We start from the raw sequence: 18078 nt of genomic DNA on the forward strand, positions 1-18078 counted from the left end.
ATTCAAAAAAACCCAAAACAGTTTTGTGACTACATCAACCAGCTTCTTCCACATCAACCCTTGCTTGGATCCCTGACGCTACTTCTGAGTTTAAATCCCACATAGGATCATGCTGCACACATGACTAGAATCTAAATCACACCTTCTGCCTCAAAGGTAAAGTGCAATGCAAATCAGGGATGGAGGAGAAATTCGATTCAGATCGCGTTGAAAGGCGAACCAACCTAACTGGCACCTTACAAATTAATACACGAACTGAAACACAACCATCCCCTTGAAATTCTCACATCTCCAAATGCAGTTCTCCAGCCAGATAAATGCAAAAGCAGTACATATACCAAGGTAAAGTGCATACATTGGTGAAAATACCATGCCAAATGCTTGATATGAGGGTAAATTGCCTTACAAAAATGTGCAAATTAGGAGAGTTTTGTACTAAAATGGTGGTGATTTCCATGAAGACTTTTAAATAATAATGAAGAAGAAGAAGAAAGAAGAAAGAAGAAGAAGAAGAAGAAGAAGAAGAAGAAGAAGAAGAAGAAGAAGAAGAAGAAGAAGAAGAAAGATGTGCCAATATGCTTGGAGTAAGAGATATGAAGGAGTTTTAAATATCAACTTACATAAAGAACTAAAGACGATTATAGAAATATGCAGAAACTAAGAATGTACAAATAGTGAACAAATAGCTTACAATGGAAGTTGAAAGAGTGACGGAGGGAAGTCAGAGGGGTGCTTGGTGGTGTGTGTGGTGATGGGATGGAAAAATGGGAAATGTATGATAGATACTATATTGTATGTTAATATGAGAATGTACTGTTTGTATTGTGTTTTAATCAATAAATTTAATAAAAAATTGTTATTATTATTATTATTAATAATAACCGTATTATTATTGGTATTATTATTGCAAAGTGAAATGTGGAAATGTGGAGAACTAGCAACTGGGAAAACGAGAAACTAAAATTGACAGATCTGACTATCCCTTAAGTGCAATCCTGCACATGATTCTTTGGAAGAAGTTATCTCACTGGGTTCAACTGGACTAATTCAAGTCTGCATGCTGAGGACGGGCTGCCTTGTCCCCTTACGGTCACTGGAGTTTTCATCCTTCCAAAGTCAACCGCTTTAAGATCAGGGTGCCAGTTCAGACCCGCTCATCATCGCGTAAGATCCCCTTCCAACCAAAAGCGCACGACTTACCTTGAAGGATATTGCTCTAAAGGAGATGGGAAGAAGGAAATGGCCTTTAAAGAAAGTTAGGACTTAGTGATTTATACTTGCTTGCCTATCCCCCCCCTTGCCCATGTGACCACTTTCTTCATCAACCCCACTTTAAGCTTTCTCAATCGGCCCTTTCATGAGGTTTGTGCAGGTCACAATGCTCGCCGCGGCGAGGTTTAACATTATAGATCATTTATATACCTGGGGCTATATTAAATAGGCCTTCTCTCCAGGGGACTGCGAGTTGCCGGAATAATACAGGCCCTGTTGTAATTAAACAACAATTGCCCCTCTGTTATCCCTCTCCTGCCAAGTCACGTGACGGTGGCCGTAAGAACTTAATAAGAGACAACGTTCCATGTTGAGAGACAGGTGAAAATCTAGACTGATTTGGAGCCCCTGGTTTCTCCAAGTGTTGAAAAGGACAGAGTGTGTTGGAAAAAAGAACAACATTAAAGGGTCTTTAGGGAGTGTGGGTCAGGGACAGGCAGATGATAGATGATTAGATAGATAGATAGATAGATAGATAGATAGATAGATAGATAGATAGATATGATAGAGATACACACATACAGATGAAACTCGAAAAATTAGAATATCGTGGAAAGGTTCATTTCTCTCAGTAATTCAACTTAAAAGGTGAAACTAATATATGAGATAGACTCGTGACATGCAAAGCGAGATATGTCAAGCCTTTATTTGTTATAATTGTGATGATTATGACGTACAGCTGACGAGAACCCCAACTTAACAATTTCAACTATGGGGTTTTCATCAGCTGCACACCATAATCATCACAATTATAACAAGCAAAGGCTTGACATATCTCGCTTTGCATGTCATGAGTCTATCTCATATATTAAACTCCAGTAGCTAATGAAAACAATTGCTTACATAAATGGACTTTTCCACGATATTCTAATTTTTCAAGTTTCACCTGTACTCACGTAGGAAAAAAATTGCCCCACGTTTTTTAGAACAGGAAATCAAAGTGAATTACGGGTTTTTTTAAAGAAAAAATAACAGATAATCAAAAGAGCATAATCGGAATGCTGCAAAGAAAAGTCTAAAAGCTTCCTTGAAGAGCCAGGTCTTTGTCAAATGCCAGGAGGCAAGGGAAGGTGGTGGGGAGAGCAGGCTTCTCGGGCGAAAGTGTGCCAAGAGCCACAACCAAAAAGGCCCAGCAATTCATCTCCACCGACCCACAACACACCTCCTTTTTAAAAACTCATCTTTCCAACAACGGCAGAGAGCACAGAGCTTCTGGGGCGCTGCTGCAGGTGCCACAACTATGAAGTCCAAGGGAAGGCGAAAGGGGTTGGGGGCAGATTTTCGCGTCGCACAGGGCGCCACTTAAATTTGAGACGCCACGGTCCGCCACTGTTTCCACTCCCACTTCACCCATGCGCTGTGAGATTAGCTGTACCAGCCAAGAGAGACCTCGATTGGAAGCCCCTTGTTGAAGTGCTTCCTGGGCTTCCAATGGGACCTCCTGCTGCCGCTGCGCCGCCAGAGCACGATTTCTGTTCTTAAGTGGAGTTCTTAACCTGAAACGTACTTAACCTGAAGCGTACTTAACCCGAGGTACCACTGTATTAAAAAAGAAAAGAAAAGAAAAAAAGAATCTCACTGCTGCCAAGTGTCCTTTTGGCTCAGCTGGTAGAGCATGAGACTTTTAATCTTAGGGTCATTGGTTCATGCCCCACGTTGGGCAAAAGGGGCTGGACTAAATGACCCCCTTCCAACTCTATGATCTATGATCTAGACCATCCTTGAAAACCTGTGACCCTCTTCTTCTGGACTGCAACTCTCACCATGCTGGCTGGGTCTGATAGAAATTATAGTCCCAAACTTCTCGAGATCATTATGTTGAGGAGAGCTGCTCCAGACATCTACACTTTAACATGGTTGACTGCAAGTGCATCGGACAAGGGGGGGTGCACTTTTCTCATCTTGGGGGCCGTATTTCCTTCTGGGCGATCTTCCAGGGGCCAGTGGTGGGCGGAGCCAGAGGCGAGAGTAGGTGGAGCAAGAAATGCAAATGTCACCTTTGCATAATAACAAACACATACATATGCACACCTCTGTTCTCTGTTCAGGCAAGGAAGCAGCGTTGATTCCAAGGACACATTCCAGCCAGGCAAAAACACTTAGGGTGTGGTAGCAGCTGCTTGTGCATGGCCTTTTCGACTTTGCAGATGGCCACACTAACACGTGGATATCTGGAGGGAGGGCCAAGATTGTGGCCCCACAAACCCAGGACTCAGGGGATGCCTCCCCCCCATCAGAATTTAGACTTCTCAGAATGTTGCAATGCAGTGTGCAAGCATGTATGTGTATCAGGGGAGGAAATGTGCCTTAAAATGCACAGATCCATAAAAACCATGTGCAAAGATGGGACTCGTTGCGTAGCAGAAAATTGCTTGCAAAAAATGTGTGTTTTAGTTCCTCTTAGGATGAAGTGAAGAAGCTGTGGGTGAAATGAGAGGTCACCGCAGCCCTGCAACTCTCACATTCATCTCCTTCTGTCAGCTCTCCTGCGCCTGTCTGAGATGGCCATGGGGAAAGCCTGCTCAGGTGGCCGGCCTCCTTTTTCCTATGCAGCAGCACATGAAGAAGAAGAAGAAGAAGAAGAAGAAGAAGAAGAAGAAGAAGAAGAAGAAGAAGAAGAAGAAGAAGAAGAAGAAGAAGAAAAGAAGGAGAAGAAGAAGAAGAAGAAGAAGAAGAAGAAGAAGAAGAAGAAGAAGAAGAAGAAGAAGAAGAAGAAGAGGAGTTTGGATTTGATATCCCGCTTTATCACTACCCGAAGGAGTCTCAAAGCGGCTAACATTCTCCTTTCCCTTCCTTCCCCACAACAAACACTCTGTGAGGTGAGTGAGGCTGAGAGACTTCAAAGAAGTGTGACTAGCCCAAGTGTGACTAGCCCAAGGTCACCCAGCAGCTGCATGTGGAGGAGTGGGGAATCGAACCTGGTTCCCCAGATTACGAGTCTACCGCTCTTAACCACTACACCACACTGGCTCAGTGATACTCTAGGAATGAGCTCAACAACTTGGGTCCTTTGGGTACATGGGTGGGCAATGCATTTCAAGCATGACATAAACTTGCTTAGGAAACAGGTTTCCAACCAAGCTGATATCTCACCCAGTATTAAATGAGAAGCCACCGATGTCCGTCTGTCCCCACCCCACCCCATGCTCTGTGGCCTGTGAAGATCTACACTCCTCCTTTCTCCATTGTGGAGTTGGCACAGAGCCTTAACTCCAGCCCCTCGCTCAAATCAGTTGGGCCTGCATGTCTAGCACCACCTAGAGGCACAGCAGTGTCTGCTAATGCCATCTTTAGGCTCTCTGTGGCTGTGGGTTAAACCACAGAGCCAAGGGCTTGCTGATCAGAAGGTCGGCGGTTCGAATCCCCGTGACTGGGGTGAGCTCCCGTTGCTCGGTCCCAGCTCCTGCCCACCTAGCAGTTCGAAAGCACGTCAAAGTGCAAGTAGATAAATAGGTACCACTCCAGTGGGAAGGTAAACAGTGTTTCTGTGCGCTGCTCTGGTTCGCCAGAAGTGGCTTTGTCATGCTGGCCACATGACCTAGAAGCTGTACGCCGGCTCCCTTGACCCTTAACACGAGATGAGTGCCACAACCCCAGAGTTGGACACGACTGGACCTAATGGTCAGGGGTCCCTTTACCTTTACCTTTTATTTGCAATTGTCCATTCACACCACAAGTCACATTTAAATCCCACAGTCCCAGGGAGGGTCATAACTCTGTAGCAGAACATGAAATGGTCCCAGATTCAATCCCTGGCATCTCCAGGCAGGTCTGAGGAAGCCCTCGAGAGCTCACTGGACCAGTGGTCTACTCATTGTTAAAGCAGGTTCTTCGTATACTGAACATGCACGAGCTGTGAAACAGCAATAGGCTTCATATCAATTCAGTTAAATATATGCCGTTTCAAAATAATAAAAGTTCTCCAAGATTTTATCACAATATAATTCTTGCACATATTTTTATTCAGAGCTGGTTTACCACTGTTAACAATCTTCAACATGGACCTGTAACAATACTAATGATTACACTTTATGAAGTACAATGTACAAAAAATAATAATCATTTAAGTTTAGTTTCTTGCTTAAGTTCCACCTCCTACTATTACAGTTCGTTTAATCAGTGCTTGGAATGGAAAATATTCTACTCTACTACAGGGGAAAACTCATTCTCCTCCCTCCTCCTCCTCCTCCTCCTTCTCCTCCTCCTCCTCCTCCTCCTCCTCCTCCTCCTCCTCCTCCTCCTCCTCCTCCTCCTCCTTCTTCTTCTTCTTCTTCTTCTTCTTCTTCTTCTTCTTCTTCTTCTTCTTCTTCTTCTTCTTCTTCTTCTTCTTCTTCATACCCAGCAGTGATTTCTTGCACTGGTTAACAGGATGAAGTCTAAGTGTTTGTGTGAGTCTTCTTCTTAGCAATGACTCCTCTTCGGGCTTTAAATAGCTTTGCAAATGCTTGCAAGGCATTTTTGCTTTAAAGCTGAAAAGGGGAAAGAGGAAACTCTTAACAATCTTAGAGTCATAAAATTGTACAGTTGGAAGGAACCCAAAGGCTCATCTAGTCCAGCCCCCTGCGATGCTGGAATCACAGCTGAAGAATCCCTGACAAATGGAGATCCAACCTCTGCTTAAAAACCTCCAAGGAAAAAGACTCCATCAACTTTTGTGGGAGTCTGTTCCACAGCTGAACGGCTCCTACTGTTAGAAAGTTCTTCCTAATGTTTAGTCGGAATCTCCTTTCTTGTAACTTGAATCCATTGGTTCGAGTCCTACCCTCTGGAGCAGCAGAAAGCCAGCTTGCTCCATCTTCCATGTGACAGCCCTTCAAATAATAATAATAATAATAATAATAATAATAATAATAATAATAATTTATTTGTACCCTGCCCATCTGGCTGGGTTGCCCCAGCCACACTAATGGAAGATGGCTCTCATATCACCTCTCTGTCTTCTCGTGTTTGCATATATGTAATATATAGCGTAACTTATCCATCCTTAAAGAAATCAGCCCTGAGTGCTCACTGGAAGGACAGATCCTGAAGCTGAGGCTCCAGTACTTTGGCCACCTCATGAGAAGAGAAGACTCCCTAGAAAAGACCCTGATGTTGGGAAAGATGGAGGGCACAAGGAGAAGGGGACAACAGAGGATGAGATGGTTGGACAGTGTTCTCGAAGCGACTACATGAGTTTGGCTAAACAGCAGGAGGCAGTGAAAGATAGGGGTGCCTGGCGTGCTCTAGTCCATGGGGTCACGAAGAGTTGGACACGACTGAATGACTGAACAAAGAACAAATATATAGCAATGGTTCACACTCCCAAAATTGTGACTTTGATGGCATTCATAAAAAAAAATCATCTGCTTCCACCCACTACCCTCCTTTTGTTCTTCCTCCTGAGTGCCTTGAGCATGTACAAAGTGCAATATTCCATATGGCAGGGGTCTACCACTCATAAGCAATCACTTAGGAAGGTGAGGAGCTAAATGAGCTTGTCTGTGCTTCCTCTTCCTAGACAGCATCTTAAAAAGCAAAGACATCACCCTGCCGACAAAGGTCCGTATAGTTAAAGCTATGGTTTTCCCAGTAGTAATGTACGGAAGTGAGAGCTGGACCATAAAGAAGGCTGATCGCCGAAGAATTGATGCTTTTGAATTATGGTGCTGGAGGAGACTCTTGAGAGTCCCATGGACTGCAAGAAGATCAAACCTATCCATTCTCAAAGAAATCAGCCCTGAATGCTCACTAGAAGGACAGATCCTGAAGTTGAGGCTCCAGTACTTTGGCCACCTCATGAGAAGAGAAGACTCCCTAGAAAAGACCCTGATGTTGGGAAAGATGGAGGGCACAAGGAGAAGGGGACGACAGAGGATGAGATGGTTGGACAGTGTTCTCGAAGCTACTAACATGAGTTTGGCCAAACTGCGAGAGGCAGTGAAGGATAGGCGTGCCTGGCGGGCTCTGGTCCATGGGGTCACGAAGAGTTGGACACGACTGAACGACTGAACAACAACAACAACGTGCTTCCTCTTTGTGCTCCACCCATGCACCACTCCTTCCTTCCGCCCAGAGGTTAAGGACAGTAAGCTGGGCAGGAGGAAGAGAAGCTTGGGAACTGGAAGGTAGGAAAGTCCATAGCTCTGTGATGCAGGACCTGCTTTGCAGGCAGAAGGTCCCAGGTTCAGTTCCCAGCATCCCCAGGAAGCTCTGCAAGAAAGCTCTCCCTGAATCCCTGAAGAACCACTACCAGTATACAATTCTGAGCTAGATGGTCTGACTCAGTGCAAGGCAGCTTCATATGTCCCTGTGAGCAATAGTCCTCTGCTTCAAGGATGGGGCGATGGACAGTCAAGGGTGCAGGTAAAGTTACCTAGGTAAAGTCAACTGGGAGCAAGCCACTCTGAAAACATTCTGTGCAAAAGCGCAAAGTGTTGTACAGTGGTGCCTCGCAAGACGAAATTAATTCGTTCCGCGAGTCATCGTTTTGTATTGCGAAAATTTCATCTTGCAAAGCGCGGTTTCCCATAGGAATGAATTGAAATTTAATTCCCATAGGAATGCATTGAAATTTTCATCTTGCAAAGCACGGCCATAGAAAAATTCGTCTTGTGAGTCACCTAAAAAATCACAAAACCCTTTCGTCTAGCGAGTTTTTCGTTGCGTGAGGCATTCGTCTTGCAAGGTACCACTGTATTGTATTATTGTTGTCATCCGTTTCTGAATAGCCTTTTGAATCAGTCTCAAGGCTATTTACAAACATACCATAACAACAATTAAAAGCAATTTTAAAACAATCCCCCCAAAGGGACAAATATAAGTTTTTTAAACAATACAAAATGAATGCCTAATGCAGTGGCTGGGGAAACCCAGCCAGATGGTCGGGGTATAAATAATAAAATTATTATTATTATTATTATTATTATTATTACTACTACTACTACTACTACTACTACACCAAGATCGAAAAACCTGTCAAAATAAAAAAAAAATAACTTTAGTAGTTTCCAGAAAGTACAGGTAGTGAACACCTGTATGATCTCAGCAGAGATGCTGTTCCATGAAACAGGCCAAGCCAAAGTGAGAATCCTGTTTTGAGTTGCTGTGGAACAGGCTTCTGGTGTTTTAGGGACTTCAAGGAGTGAAGTATAAACCCTACTCGGTCTATGGTGGTTTCTTAAGTAACCTGGTGCTGTAAAGGGCCTTGTATGTTAATACCAGAACACTGAGCTTGACCTGGTAGCAGGTTGGCAGCCAGTGTAGCTCCCACAGACAAGGTGTTATTTGCTGGTGGTAGTTGGTGGCACAGGTAGGCTAGCCAGCATGTTCTACAATAATGCAGTCTCTGGACCAACTTCAAGGGTAGTCTCACTTAGTGCACATTGCAGTAATCCAGACTTGAGGTTACCAGTGCATGGACAGCTGTGGTCAAGGTATTCTGTCCTGTAATCACAGAAGGGTAGTGGGAAAGGAGATGGATTTTATCCAAGGGAAAGGGAGGCAAGCCTAGGGAATTCAAGTTTTGGGTACCTGTAAGCTCTCCTGCAATCTTGAGAAAAAGGAGGAAATCTGGGTTCAATTTGCAGCTGGGAAAAGAGCTGAGCGACAGATCTACTTGTCTGTTGAAATCTAATGTCTGCTGCCTAGTCCATGGTCTACCCATGGCTACTAGCCGGTAGACCCATTGGGACGGACCTGGATTAAGTTAGTCTCACTGATGTGCCATTGAAGGTCATTGTGGAAAAAGTAGTCATGGCTACATCGTATTGACTTCAGTGGGTACTAAATGCAATTAATTTAGTCTTAATACTTTCCATTGTCCATTTCGAGGTTAGGCCACATCCCCAAAATCCTGCAAGCCAGATGAGAATCTGTCCCATTGTATTTGAGAAAGAAAACATTATGAAACACCAATGGGGGACATCTACTTACTCCTTGAATGGGCAGTCCTCTTGACTTTTTCACAGATGTATGTTGCATTTTTCAAGAACCAGGAATAGTTTTCAATACAGTACCTAAAAAAAATTAACCAGAATCACAAGATCAATAGAATATTGATTAGAATAAGATCTGATCATCTAGTCATTCCACAAGCACACAGAACCACAATACAAACTCATGGCAGGGTCATAAGAACAAAGGCAGCAGCAACTACAACATTGGAAATGCACAACATGACTTTTCAGTCATTAAATGTGAGTTTGGTATTTCCAGTCAGTGAGTGGCAAGACATGAATCTTGGGGCAATCCAGTACTTGGAAAAACCTGGACTGTATCATCTTTTATAGCTAACCTTGGCTATGGGACAATACAGCCCAAGCTTAGAGGTCTTGAGGAAAGGGGCAGAGGCACGCTATATCCAACAGACTCCAGCATTCTCTGTGTTGAAAACTCTTTGCTATAATTGTATAGCTCTGAACTTCCCCATGCAAACTCAGTGTTCTCAGTTATCCTTCCCTGTCCCCCATAAAGGTAAAGGTAAAGGGACCCCTGACCGTTAAGTCCATTCGTGGACGACTCTGGGGTTGCAGCACTCATCTTGCTTTAGTGGCCGAGAGAGCCGGTGTTTGTCCACAGACAGCTTCCTGGTCATGTGGCCAGCATGACTAAGCCACTTCTGGCAAAACCAGAGCAGTGCACGGAATTGCCGTTTACTTTCCCACTGGAGCGGTACCTATTTATCTACTTGCACTTTGACGTGCTTTTGAACTGCTAGGTTGGTAGGAGCAGGGACCGAGCAACGGGAGCTCACCCTGTCGCGGGGATTCAAACCGCCGACCTTCTGATGGGCTAGCCCTAGGTTCCGTGGTTTAGACAACAGTGCCACCCGCCCCTGCCTCCCCATATTTAGGATAAAAACCAAGGTGAGACCGGTTCTACCTTTTACCTCATAGCTTCATCTCTTGAGTAGCTTCTGTCCCTTGCACAGAGGCACTGCTGGAAAAATCTGCACAGCTCCATCACACAAGGGTTTATCTTCTGAGCCATGATGTACGGTGTAGTCATGGAGGTGCCTTTCTTCATTGCCTGCGGACATCCTACAAGGGAGAAGATAATCTCCAAGTAGACCTTGACAGCAGCTCCATATGTCTGACATATCAGAGGCACAGGAACAAGACACTCGCTAAAGTCCTGAAGGATCCACTGTATTGGCTGAAGGCAGCCAAAAGGATCAAGGAACTGGAGTAATTCTCTACAGTGGGAAAATTGCAATGTTTGGGGCTTTATAGGTTAGAAAAAAAGATGAGTAAGACTGTGGGGCATGAGAGAGGTGTATAAAATTAGGAAGGCTTTGGAGAAACTGGATAAGGAAAGTTTCCCTCCCGCTCTCACCCTGTGAGAACCTGGAATCATCCAATGAAACCAAAAGGTGGGAAAACTCTTCGCACAACTCATAGTGGAAATTTGCTCCCACTAGAGGTGATGAATGATGGTCACCAACTTGGAGGGCTTCCCACAAGGATTAGGCAAATGCATGCAGGAGAAGACTATCAGTGGCTACCAGCTATGGTGGCTATCTGCATCCTCCACTGTCAGAGGTGGTATGATTCTGAGTACCAATAAACCTACGGAGAGAGCTATTGTACTCATGTTGTACTAGGTGTAGAGGCACCAACAAAGCTCTTTAGGCCCTCCAATAATATTCTTTGCTTCCCCCCACCCATGTTTTAAGAAGCAGGAGGTGGAAGAGACCAGGTGCAGAGCCAAGTGTAGCATGGCTTCAGTGGTCGGCTCCTTCTCCTCATCCTCCTGCCACTACATCACCCTGGCAGTGGTGAGGTCAGAGGACTCTGATGAAAGTGGGAAAGGAAGCCAGAATTGCTGAAGTTCGCACATTCATCTGAGATATAGAACATAAATCAGCCAAGCATTACAGTGGAACCTTGGTTTTTGAACATAATCCATTCCGGAAGGCCATTTGACTTCCGGAATGTTCAAAAAACCGAGGATCAATGGGTGGTCGGCAAAATCCATGAAAAAAAATGTAAAAACACGCAGCGGAAGCCGTTCAACTTCCAAGGCGCATTCAAAAACGGAAGCAATTACTTCTGGGTTTCCGGTGTTAGGGTTCCAAATCATTCATCAACAGAGACATTTGAGAACCGAGGTTCCACTGTATTCATTCACGACATTGTTGCTGTTTTTAAGCCTACGGGTGAAACTTTTATTTTCTTTTTAAACAGTGTTTTGGCATTTCCTTTACATTGAAATGTGTGTAAGCTACGCAACTCACATTAAATAATGGAATGTGAGACAAATGGCATAGTATGTTGCAGAAACCAAACTGCAGCGAAATGGAAACAGTAATACAACTGGAACAGAAATTGCTGCCTTTTTTTGCATTTCTAGCTGACGCTGCCTGTTTATCTCAGTTCAAAGGGGATCACTTACCAGTGGTTCGTGATTTCCAGGGGGCTCAAGCAAGCCCTGCTAACCCAATGCAGAAAAATAGCCATGCTTAATATACTTGTGTTTGTCCAAAGCCTGGTGCAGCCAATCCTATAGTGACTCTTGTGGTTATTGGAGCTGCCTTGGCCAGGCATTTAAAATCAAGGCTCAGCTGTACATAATTTTTGAAAGCTCTCTTAGCCGTAATCTCTTTGGACAAGGTAATTGAACCTCTCCCCACTCACCCAATGCCTTGCATTCCTTATGGCTTTGGTTGTGTTACACGATAGGAGGGGTTATGGGGGTTACTCTTAGAGTAATGAAGCTCTGTTGACATACACCTGAGTTGTCGGAGCCCGACGTGAATTTAATAAAAAGTGGCATTCGCTGATGGCAGTGAAATAAAGCTGCTGTCGTCTTCAAAGAGACAGGCACAAAACTACCTTAAGAGCTGGGTAAGCTAGCGAACAAAATGGAATCCCGTCTTTTTTAAGTCACCCTGGCCTTGAAACCACTCTTTCTCCTGCCCAAAGTTACCCCCACCTGCCCCAAACTCATCCAAAAGTACAGCGTGTGGCCTTGCAGCAGTCATTATCTCGTTTCCAAACCTACCTCACAGGTTTGTCGCAAAGATCTAATGAGAGACAGGGTGAACTGAGCTTCTTGGGGTGGTGGAATGGTGATCCAAAAGGCTAGATAGCCCAGTAGCAGAGATTAGTGCTACTGCATTGACCCCACAATTGAGGAGCCCAGGGCCATGTGACATCAGCACGGCCTACAGCCGTGCCAGGAGCCATGGCTTCAGAACCATTTGTCCAGTTTTATGGAACTCCCTTCCATCATCATCATCATCATTTTATTTGTATGCTGCCTTTCCATAGATTAAAAAATGCTCAATGTGGCTTACAACATGACAAGATTTACATAATTACAGTGGTACCTCTGGTTGCGAACGGGATCCATTCCGGAAGCCCATTCACAACATGAAAAGAGCACAACCTGAAGCGCCGTATCTGCGCATGTGCACGGCGCGATTCGGTGCTTCATTCCATTGTGTCTTCAAACCATACCTTGGGACCCTAGAGGCCATTCTCTATAGTCCTAGTTTCTATCCACATAGGACAAAAATGACTGGTTCAATTTTTTTATAATATGAATGAATCAAAGGAATATGATGGATGCAATCTCATTATCTCCTTCTGTAAAATGATTCCTTTGGGATGACGACTTGGGAGGTGAGGCTTTATTCAGTCTTCCTCAGTGATCTGAAGCCCAGAGAGCCTTTTCATTTTCATTTATTTACTCAAGAGTGTTAGCTTTCTTTTAAAAAACTTTAGAAGCATCTCCACTGGCAAAGAGAGGAGACTTGCAGCTTCATCACATGACAGGTACCAACTCTGTCCCACCATCTCATTATGTCCCTGTAGAGAAACCAGAGATAATGGATCATTTTTTTCAGGAGGAAAAAAAAAAACTTTAAGGTAAAGAGGATGTTCTTCAAAGCTGAGAATGTCCACATACACATTTACCTTCTTCCAGAGACAACAGCCTCATTCTTCTCAAAGCTATCCGCCCCCTCGTCACCTGCCTGGAAGAAATAGTCGTTTCCCCAGTGAACAAAATATATGCTTTAAGTGGACGAAAGCCAATAGGAGCAAGGAAAAAGTAGAGAAGACAATGGATTACCTTGCTATCATTTCCAGACATGAAGGGGAAAGTCTTTTCAATCCATGCTTTCGTTTCCCCCAAGACTTAAGACCGACGTTCTGCTTAGAACAGAAGTTGCAATGATGGCACTTTGACAGCCTGCAAAGGTAACTCACTCTGGATTCCTGTTATCCCATCATTTTGTTATGGTGGTATGTGTTTTTTGCATTTCTATATTGTAAACCACCCTGCGATCCTTGGATGAAGGACAGTAGCTATAGAGATTTAATGAGTAAAACAAATTTACATGTTCCTGTCGGCAGCCATTTTGCTTTCGGCAGCCTACGGCTTTTCACAACTAACGTTTGCTGTCCTCGTTTCAAAATGATAAGGAGTGGCTCCACATCAGCAAGTGTGCCACGAGGCATAAAATGCAGCTTTACACCAGGGCAGGGACCATGCTTCAGTCCAAGGACCACCTTCCTTTGTGGGGAACCTTCCAGAAACCACACACCTGTGGTGGGCAGGGCCAAAGGCGTGGAGCAATGGGTGCCACTCTTACTTTTATTCAATGGGCATAAAAGTAAGAGTGCCAGGCAAAAAGTACTTGCGGTTGGGCACAGAACAAGGCCGGCGAAAGGTGTGCCCTGAGGAGAATTTTTTAGAGGCCCAGAGGCCTACATTTGCCCCACCCTCACATGCCTTCCAACTGCCGCCCAAAATACTGGGATCATCACGAAAACCCTTACACCAACATGGCTTTTGACCTTTCCACACAGAGTCACGAATGCCCCAGGGGCCTTCCCTTCAGTACAGTGGTACCTCGGGTTACATACGCTTCAAGTTAAGTACGCTTTAGGTTACAGACTCCGCTAACGCAGAAATAATGCTTCAGGTTAAGAACTTTGCTTCAGGATAAGAACAGAAATTGTGCTCTGGTGGCGCAGCGGGAGGCCCCATTAGCTAAAGTGGTGCTTCAGGTTAAGAACAGTTTCAGGTTAAGAACGGACCTCCGGAACCAATTAAGTATTTAACCAGAGGTACCACTGTACAAAGGTCCGTATAGTTAAAGCTATGGTTTTCCCAGTAGTAATGTACGGAAGTGAGAGCTGGACCATCAAGAAGGCTGATCGCCGAAGAATTTATGCTTTTGAATTATGGTGCTGGAGGAGACTCTTGAGAGTCCCATGGACTGCAAGAAGATCAAACCTATCCATTCTCAAAGAAATCAGCCCTGAGTGCTCACTAGAAGGACAGATCCTGAAGTTGAGGCTCCAGTACTTTGGCCACCTCATGAGAAGAGAAGACTCCGTAGAAAAGACCCTGATGCTGGGAAAGATGGAGGGCGCAAGGAGAAGGGGACGACAGAGGATGAGATGGTTGGACAGTGTTCTCGAAGCTACTAACATGAGTTTGGCCAAACTACGAGAGGCAGTGAAGGATAGGCGTGCCTGGCGTGCTCTGGTCCATGGGGTCACGAAGAGTCAGACACGACTGAATGACTGAACAACAACAAACCACTGTACAGCGTTTCATTGTGTTACTAGAAGTCTAGATTTGTGTGTCAGAAGGACACACATTTCTCCCTTCCCACCGCTCACTCAATATGGCTCCACTTCCTGTTCTTATGGAAACAAGATCTGGGGTACACAAACATGCCTAAGATTTTTTTTTACTGTTTTCCTCAGTTGGTCAGTTTCCCATAAAGAAAGTGGTGCGTAGGTGAGCAAAGGGGCAGGGCCTGTCCGTGAGGCTGGTGCCATGGCTCCGAGGAGTCATGGGCGCTGATGAGCAGAAATTACGGTCGCTTGGCTCTGGCTTGTTTCGTTTGCCCACTGCATCTGCATTCCTGCCGCAGCCTCTGAGGAAGAGGTGTGCAGGGGGACAGTGACACTGATGTCCAACGTGTCTCTATTTTCATCTGAGGAATGTTGGAGGACGTGCCCTTGCTGTATATCAAGGGAAAGAAAGCACAGCTTCATCCATCTAGCCCAGGAGTTTCTTCTCTGACTAATAATGACGCTGCAGAGCAGGGGGAGCCAGGTTGACTGCAATTCCCATCATACCTGACCATTGGCTGTGCTGGCTGGGCCTGACAGGAGTTGGAGTCCAACAATATCCAGAGGGCACCACATTGGCTTCCCCTGCACCAGGGTGCCAAGCAGGAAGGTGTTTGTCCAATCCTGCTATATGGAAGTCCTTATGAATGGAGATGCCTGGGATTGAACCTGGAACCTTCTGCATGTCAAGCATGCACCTTGCCACCAAGCTGCAGTTTGATGAAGTTACCTGTACCTTTGGTTTTGCTGGGTCCCCCCCCCCAGCCATCTATTCAGCTGAAAAGCAGACTGCAGAGAAACACGAGAGAAGCAAACCTGGCGAGACATTTGTCCCTGCTTCTTTCTGCTCATGCCCCCAAACCCCTGCAGTCCAAGACACGAGTCCCATGCCACAGTTTAACTACCCACGGGCTCAGTACTCAAATAATATTGTAATTGCATTTCTAACATTAAATCATCCTTTGAATATATATATATATATATATATATATATATATATATATATATATTTGGTGTCAGGAGTATAACGTATTCCTGGACACAGCAGAGTTAACCGCAGACTTTTCTGGAAGCTTCTGGCTGTTGTGTGATTAACTGGACAGCACAACACAGGAACTCAGCAACTCCTTGGATAACTATATACAGTATTTATTGAAACAACTAGTATCCATAAGTTACTATGTACAGACTTTACAAATAAAAGAAACAAAACATAAAATCTTTCCTCTCTCTCTACACTGACCACTTTCTCCACACCAACCACACACTAACACTAACCACACACTAACCACATTAACCTAACACTAATAACCATACAAGCTCTCACACAGAGCTCACTCTTTAGGAATCCATTGACCAATCACAGGTCGTTGCTAAGGGTCTAGAGAGAGAGCAGATCTGGGCTTTCTGCCAACTGGTAATTGCTTGAAGATAGACAGCTGAATTTCTGCACGTAGGCAATTTGAAATCTCTAACAATATATATATATATATATATATATATATATATATATATATATATATATATATATATATACACACACACACACACACACACACACACACACTGTACAGGCACAACCAAGCCAAATCCAGCATTCTGAAGAACCACATATTCCAGTGGGAAGTTTAAAACACATGCTTCCTTTCTTTCTGTTCAACTCCATGAGGTTGCCGTTGCAATCCTATACCCAACCTTCCTGGCACTTAGAGGGGCTTCCACACGGCAGTTTATTGTGGACACAATGCAGATTTTGTTTGTGCAGCATTCAGAAGACGTCGCCCTCACCAAAAATGGTGCCCCACACAATTGCCTTATTCAATCTGGGTTTACTGTTTCCACAGCGTGCAACTCACAGAGGGTAACTCTCGGACGTACCCCAGTCTTCATTCATTGATATAGGTGTCAACTGCCTACAGACCACCCTGCTGGGCTATTACTACAAGGAAAGATTAATAATAAGAATTTTAAATGATGATGATGATGATGATGATTGGACCCATTTGAGTGGACATTTTAAGATTGCTCTGTTAATAGGTCTAGCCAAAGTTTAGGATATTGCCAATGTTTTAAAGCCAGTAACTCCAGTTTTAGCGATTTCAGTTGGGTAGCCTCCACATGGGATACATCAGCCTCGCCGGTTGAATTTCTGCTTGCTCTGCAGGCATTAATGTCAAAGGAGGGTGCCCAGGGTGGAGGATGTGTGTAGAGACAGCTCTTCAGAGATGGATCAAGTTAAAGTTCACTCAACGGCTTGAAACAGAATCTCCCTCCTTAAGGATTTGGGCTTCTGCACAACACTGCATCCCATTGTGACAAAAAGATGGCCCAGAGAGAAGATGCGGCCAAAGGGGACAACCTCCGGGGTACCTTTTCCGGGGAATGTGAGCTTCAGAGTTCAGCTGATGCAAGAATGCAGTTGGTGAAGCTCCTCTCCTTTTTCAAGCAAGGCAACTCAGCCCACGGATTTAATTGAAGCAAGATCCCCCAGATGCTTTTGCCAATTAGCTTCCCCTGTCTTTCCTGGACAGGTCTTGCCAGATACAGAGCAATATTGGCTTTCCGCCAGCCTCTACACAGCCACTACACATGCTGGTGGTGGGTGGCGGCAGAGGCAAAAGGGGGTGGAACAAATGTAAATTTTACCTGTGTGCAGTGGGCTAGTTTCTCCACACCCCCACCTCTACCTTCCAACCATGCAAGCAATCACCAGCAAGGTGTGCCTAGGCTTGCCATATGTCCTGGAATTCCTGGACATGTCCTCTTTTGGGAGTCCTACATGCCTATCCAGGGGGAATTTTACATCTCAAAGCAAATCTCCTGGATTTGGGGTTAATTTTTTGTGTGCACGGGCAGCTCTGGATCTGGCTATCATGTGATTGCCCCCCCCAAAAAAAAGCTCAACAACTTTTTGTGTCCATATTTTTACCTCTTGAAATATGACAACCCTAGGTGTGTGGCCTGCAGAGAGTGTCAGGGGCCAGGCAGAGGGACCTGGAGGGCCGCATTCAGCTCCAGGCCAGAGATTCCCCCCCCACCCCTGCCCTGTGCATTCATCTTAATCCACACAGAGAGCCTAAGTGCTGCTAATGGGTTGTGTGGAAGATGCCCACACAGGTATAGCTTGTCTGCCACAGGCTCTGCACAAGGGTACATGAATGCATGCATGGCAGGGGTGCAGCCAAAATGCCCTCTGGTGCCCCCCTCCAAAATTGGCGAGCTTTGGGTT

The 18078-nt window shown here is 44.9% G+C and overlaps 1 protein-coding gene across 1 annotated transcript in view; it reads right to left on the minus strand.

The window, feature by feature from the left end:
• Positions 1-5547: 5547 nt before the first annotated feature.
• The window catches only part of HHLA1 (HERV-H LTR-associating 1), a 37912-nt gene continuing 25381 nt past the window's right edge, over positions 5548-18078 (minus strand). The window contains exons 15-17 of the mRNA XM_033156108.1: positions 10142-10292; positions 9187-9269; positions 5548-5741 (exon numbers count right to left, since the gene is read on the minus strand). Of these exons, the coding sequence (XP_033011999.1) occupies positions 5698-5741; positions 9187-9269; positions 10142-10292 (278 nt within the window). The 3' untranslated portion in view covers positions 5548-5697. The remainder of the gene's footprint in view (positions 5742-9186; positions 9270-10141; positions 10293-18078) is intronic.

This window comes from Lacerta agilis, chromosome 7, assembly GCF_009819535.1.
Source record: "Lacerta agilis isolate rLacAgi1 chromosome 7, rLacAgi1.pri, whole genome shotgun sequence".
NCBI classification, from domain to species: Eukaryota; Metazoa; Chordata; class Lepidosauria; order Squamata; family Lacertidae; genus Lacerta; species Lacerta agilis.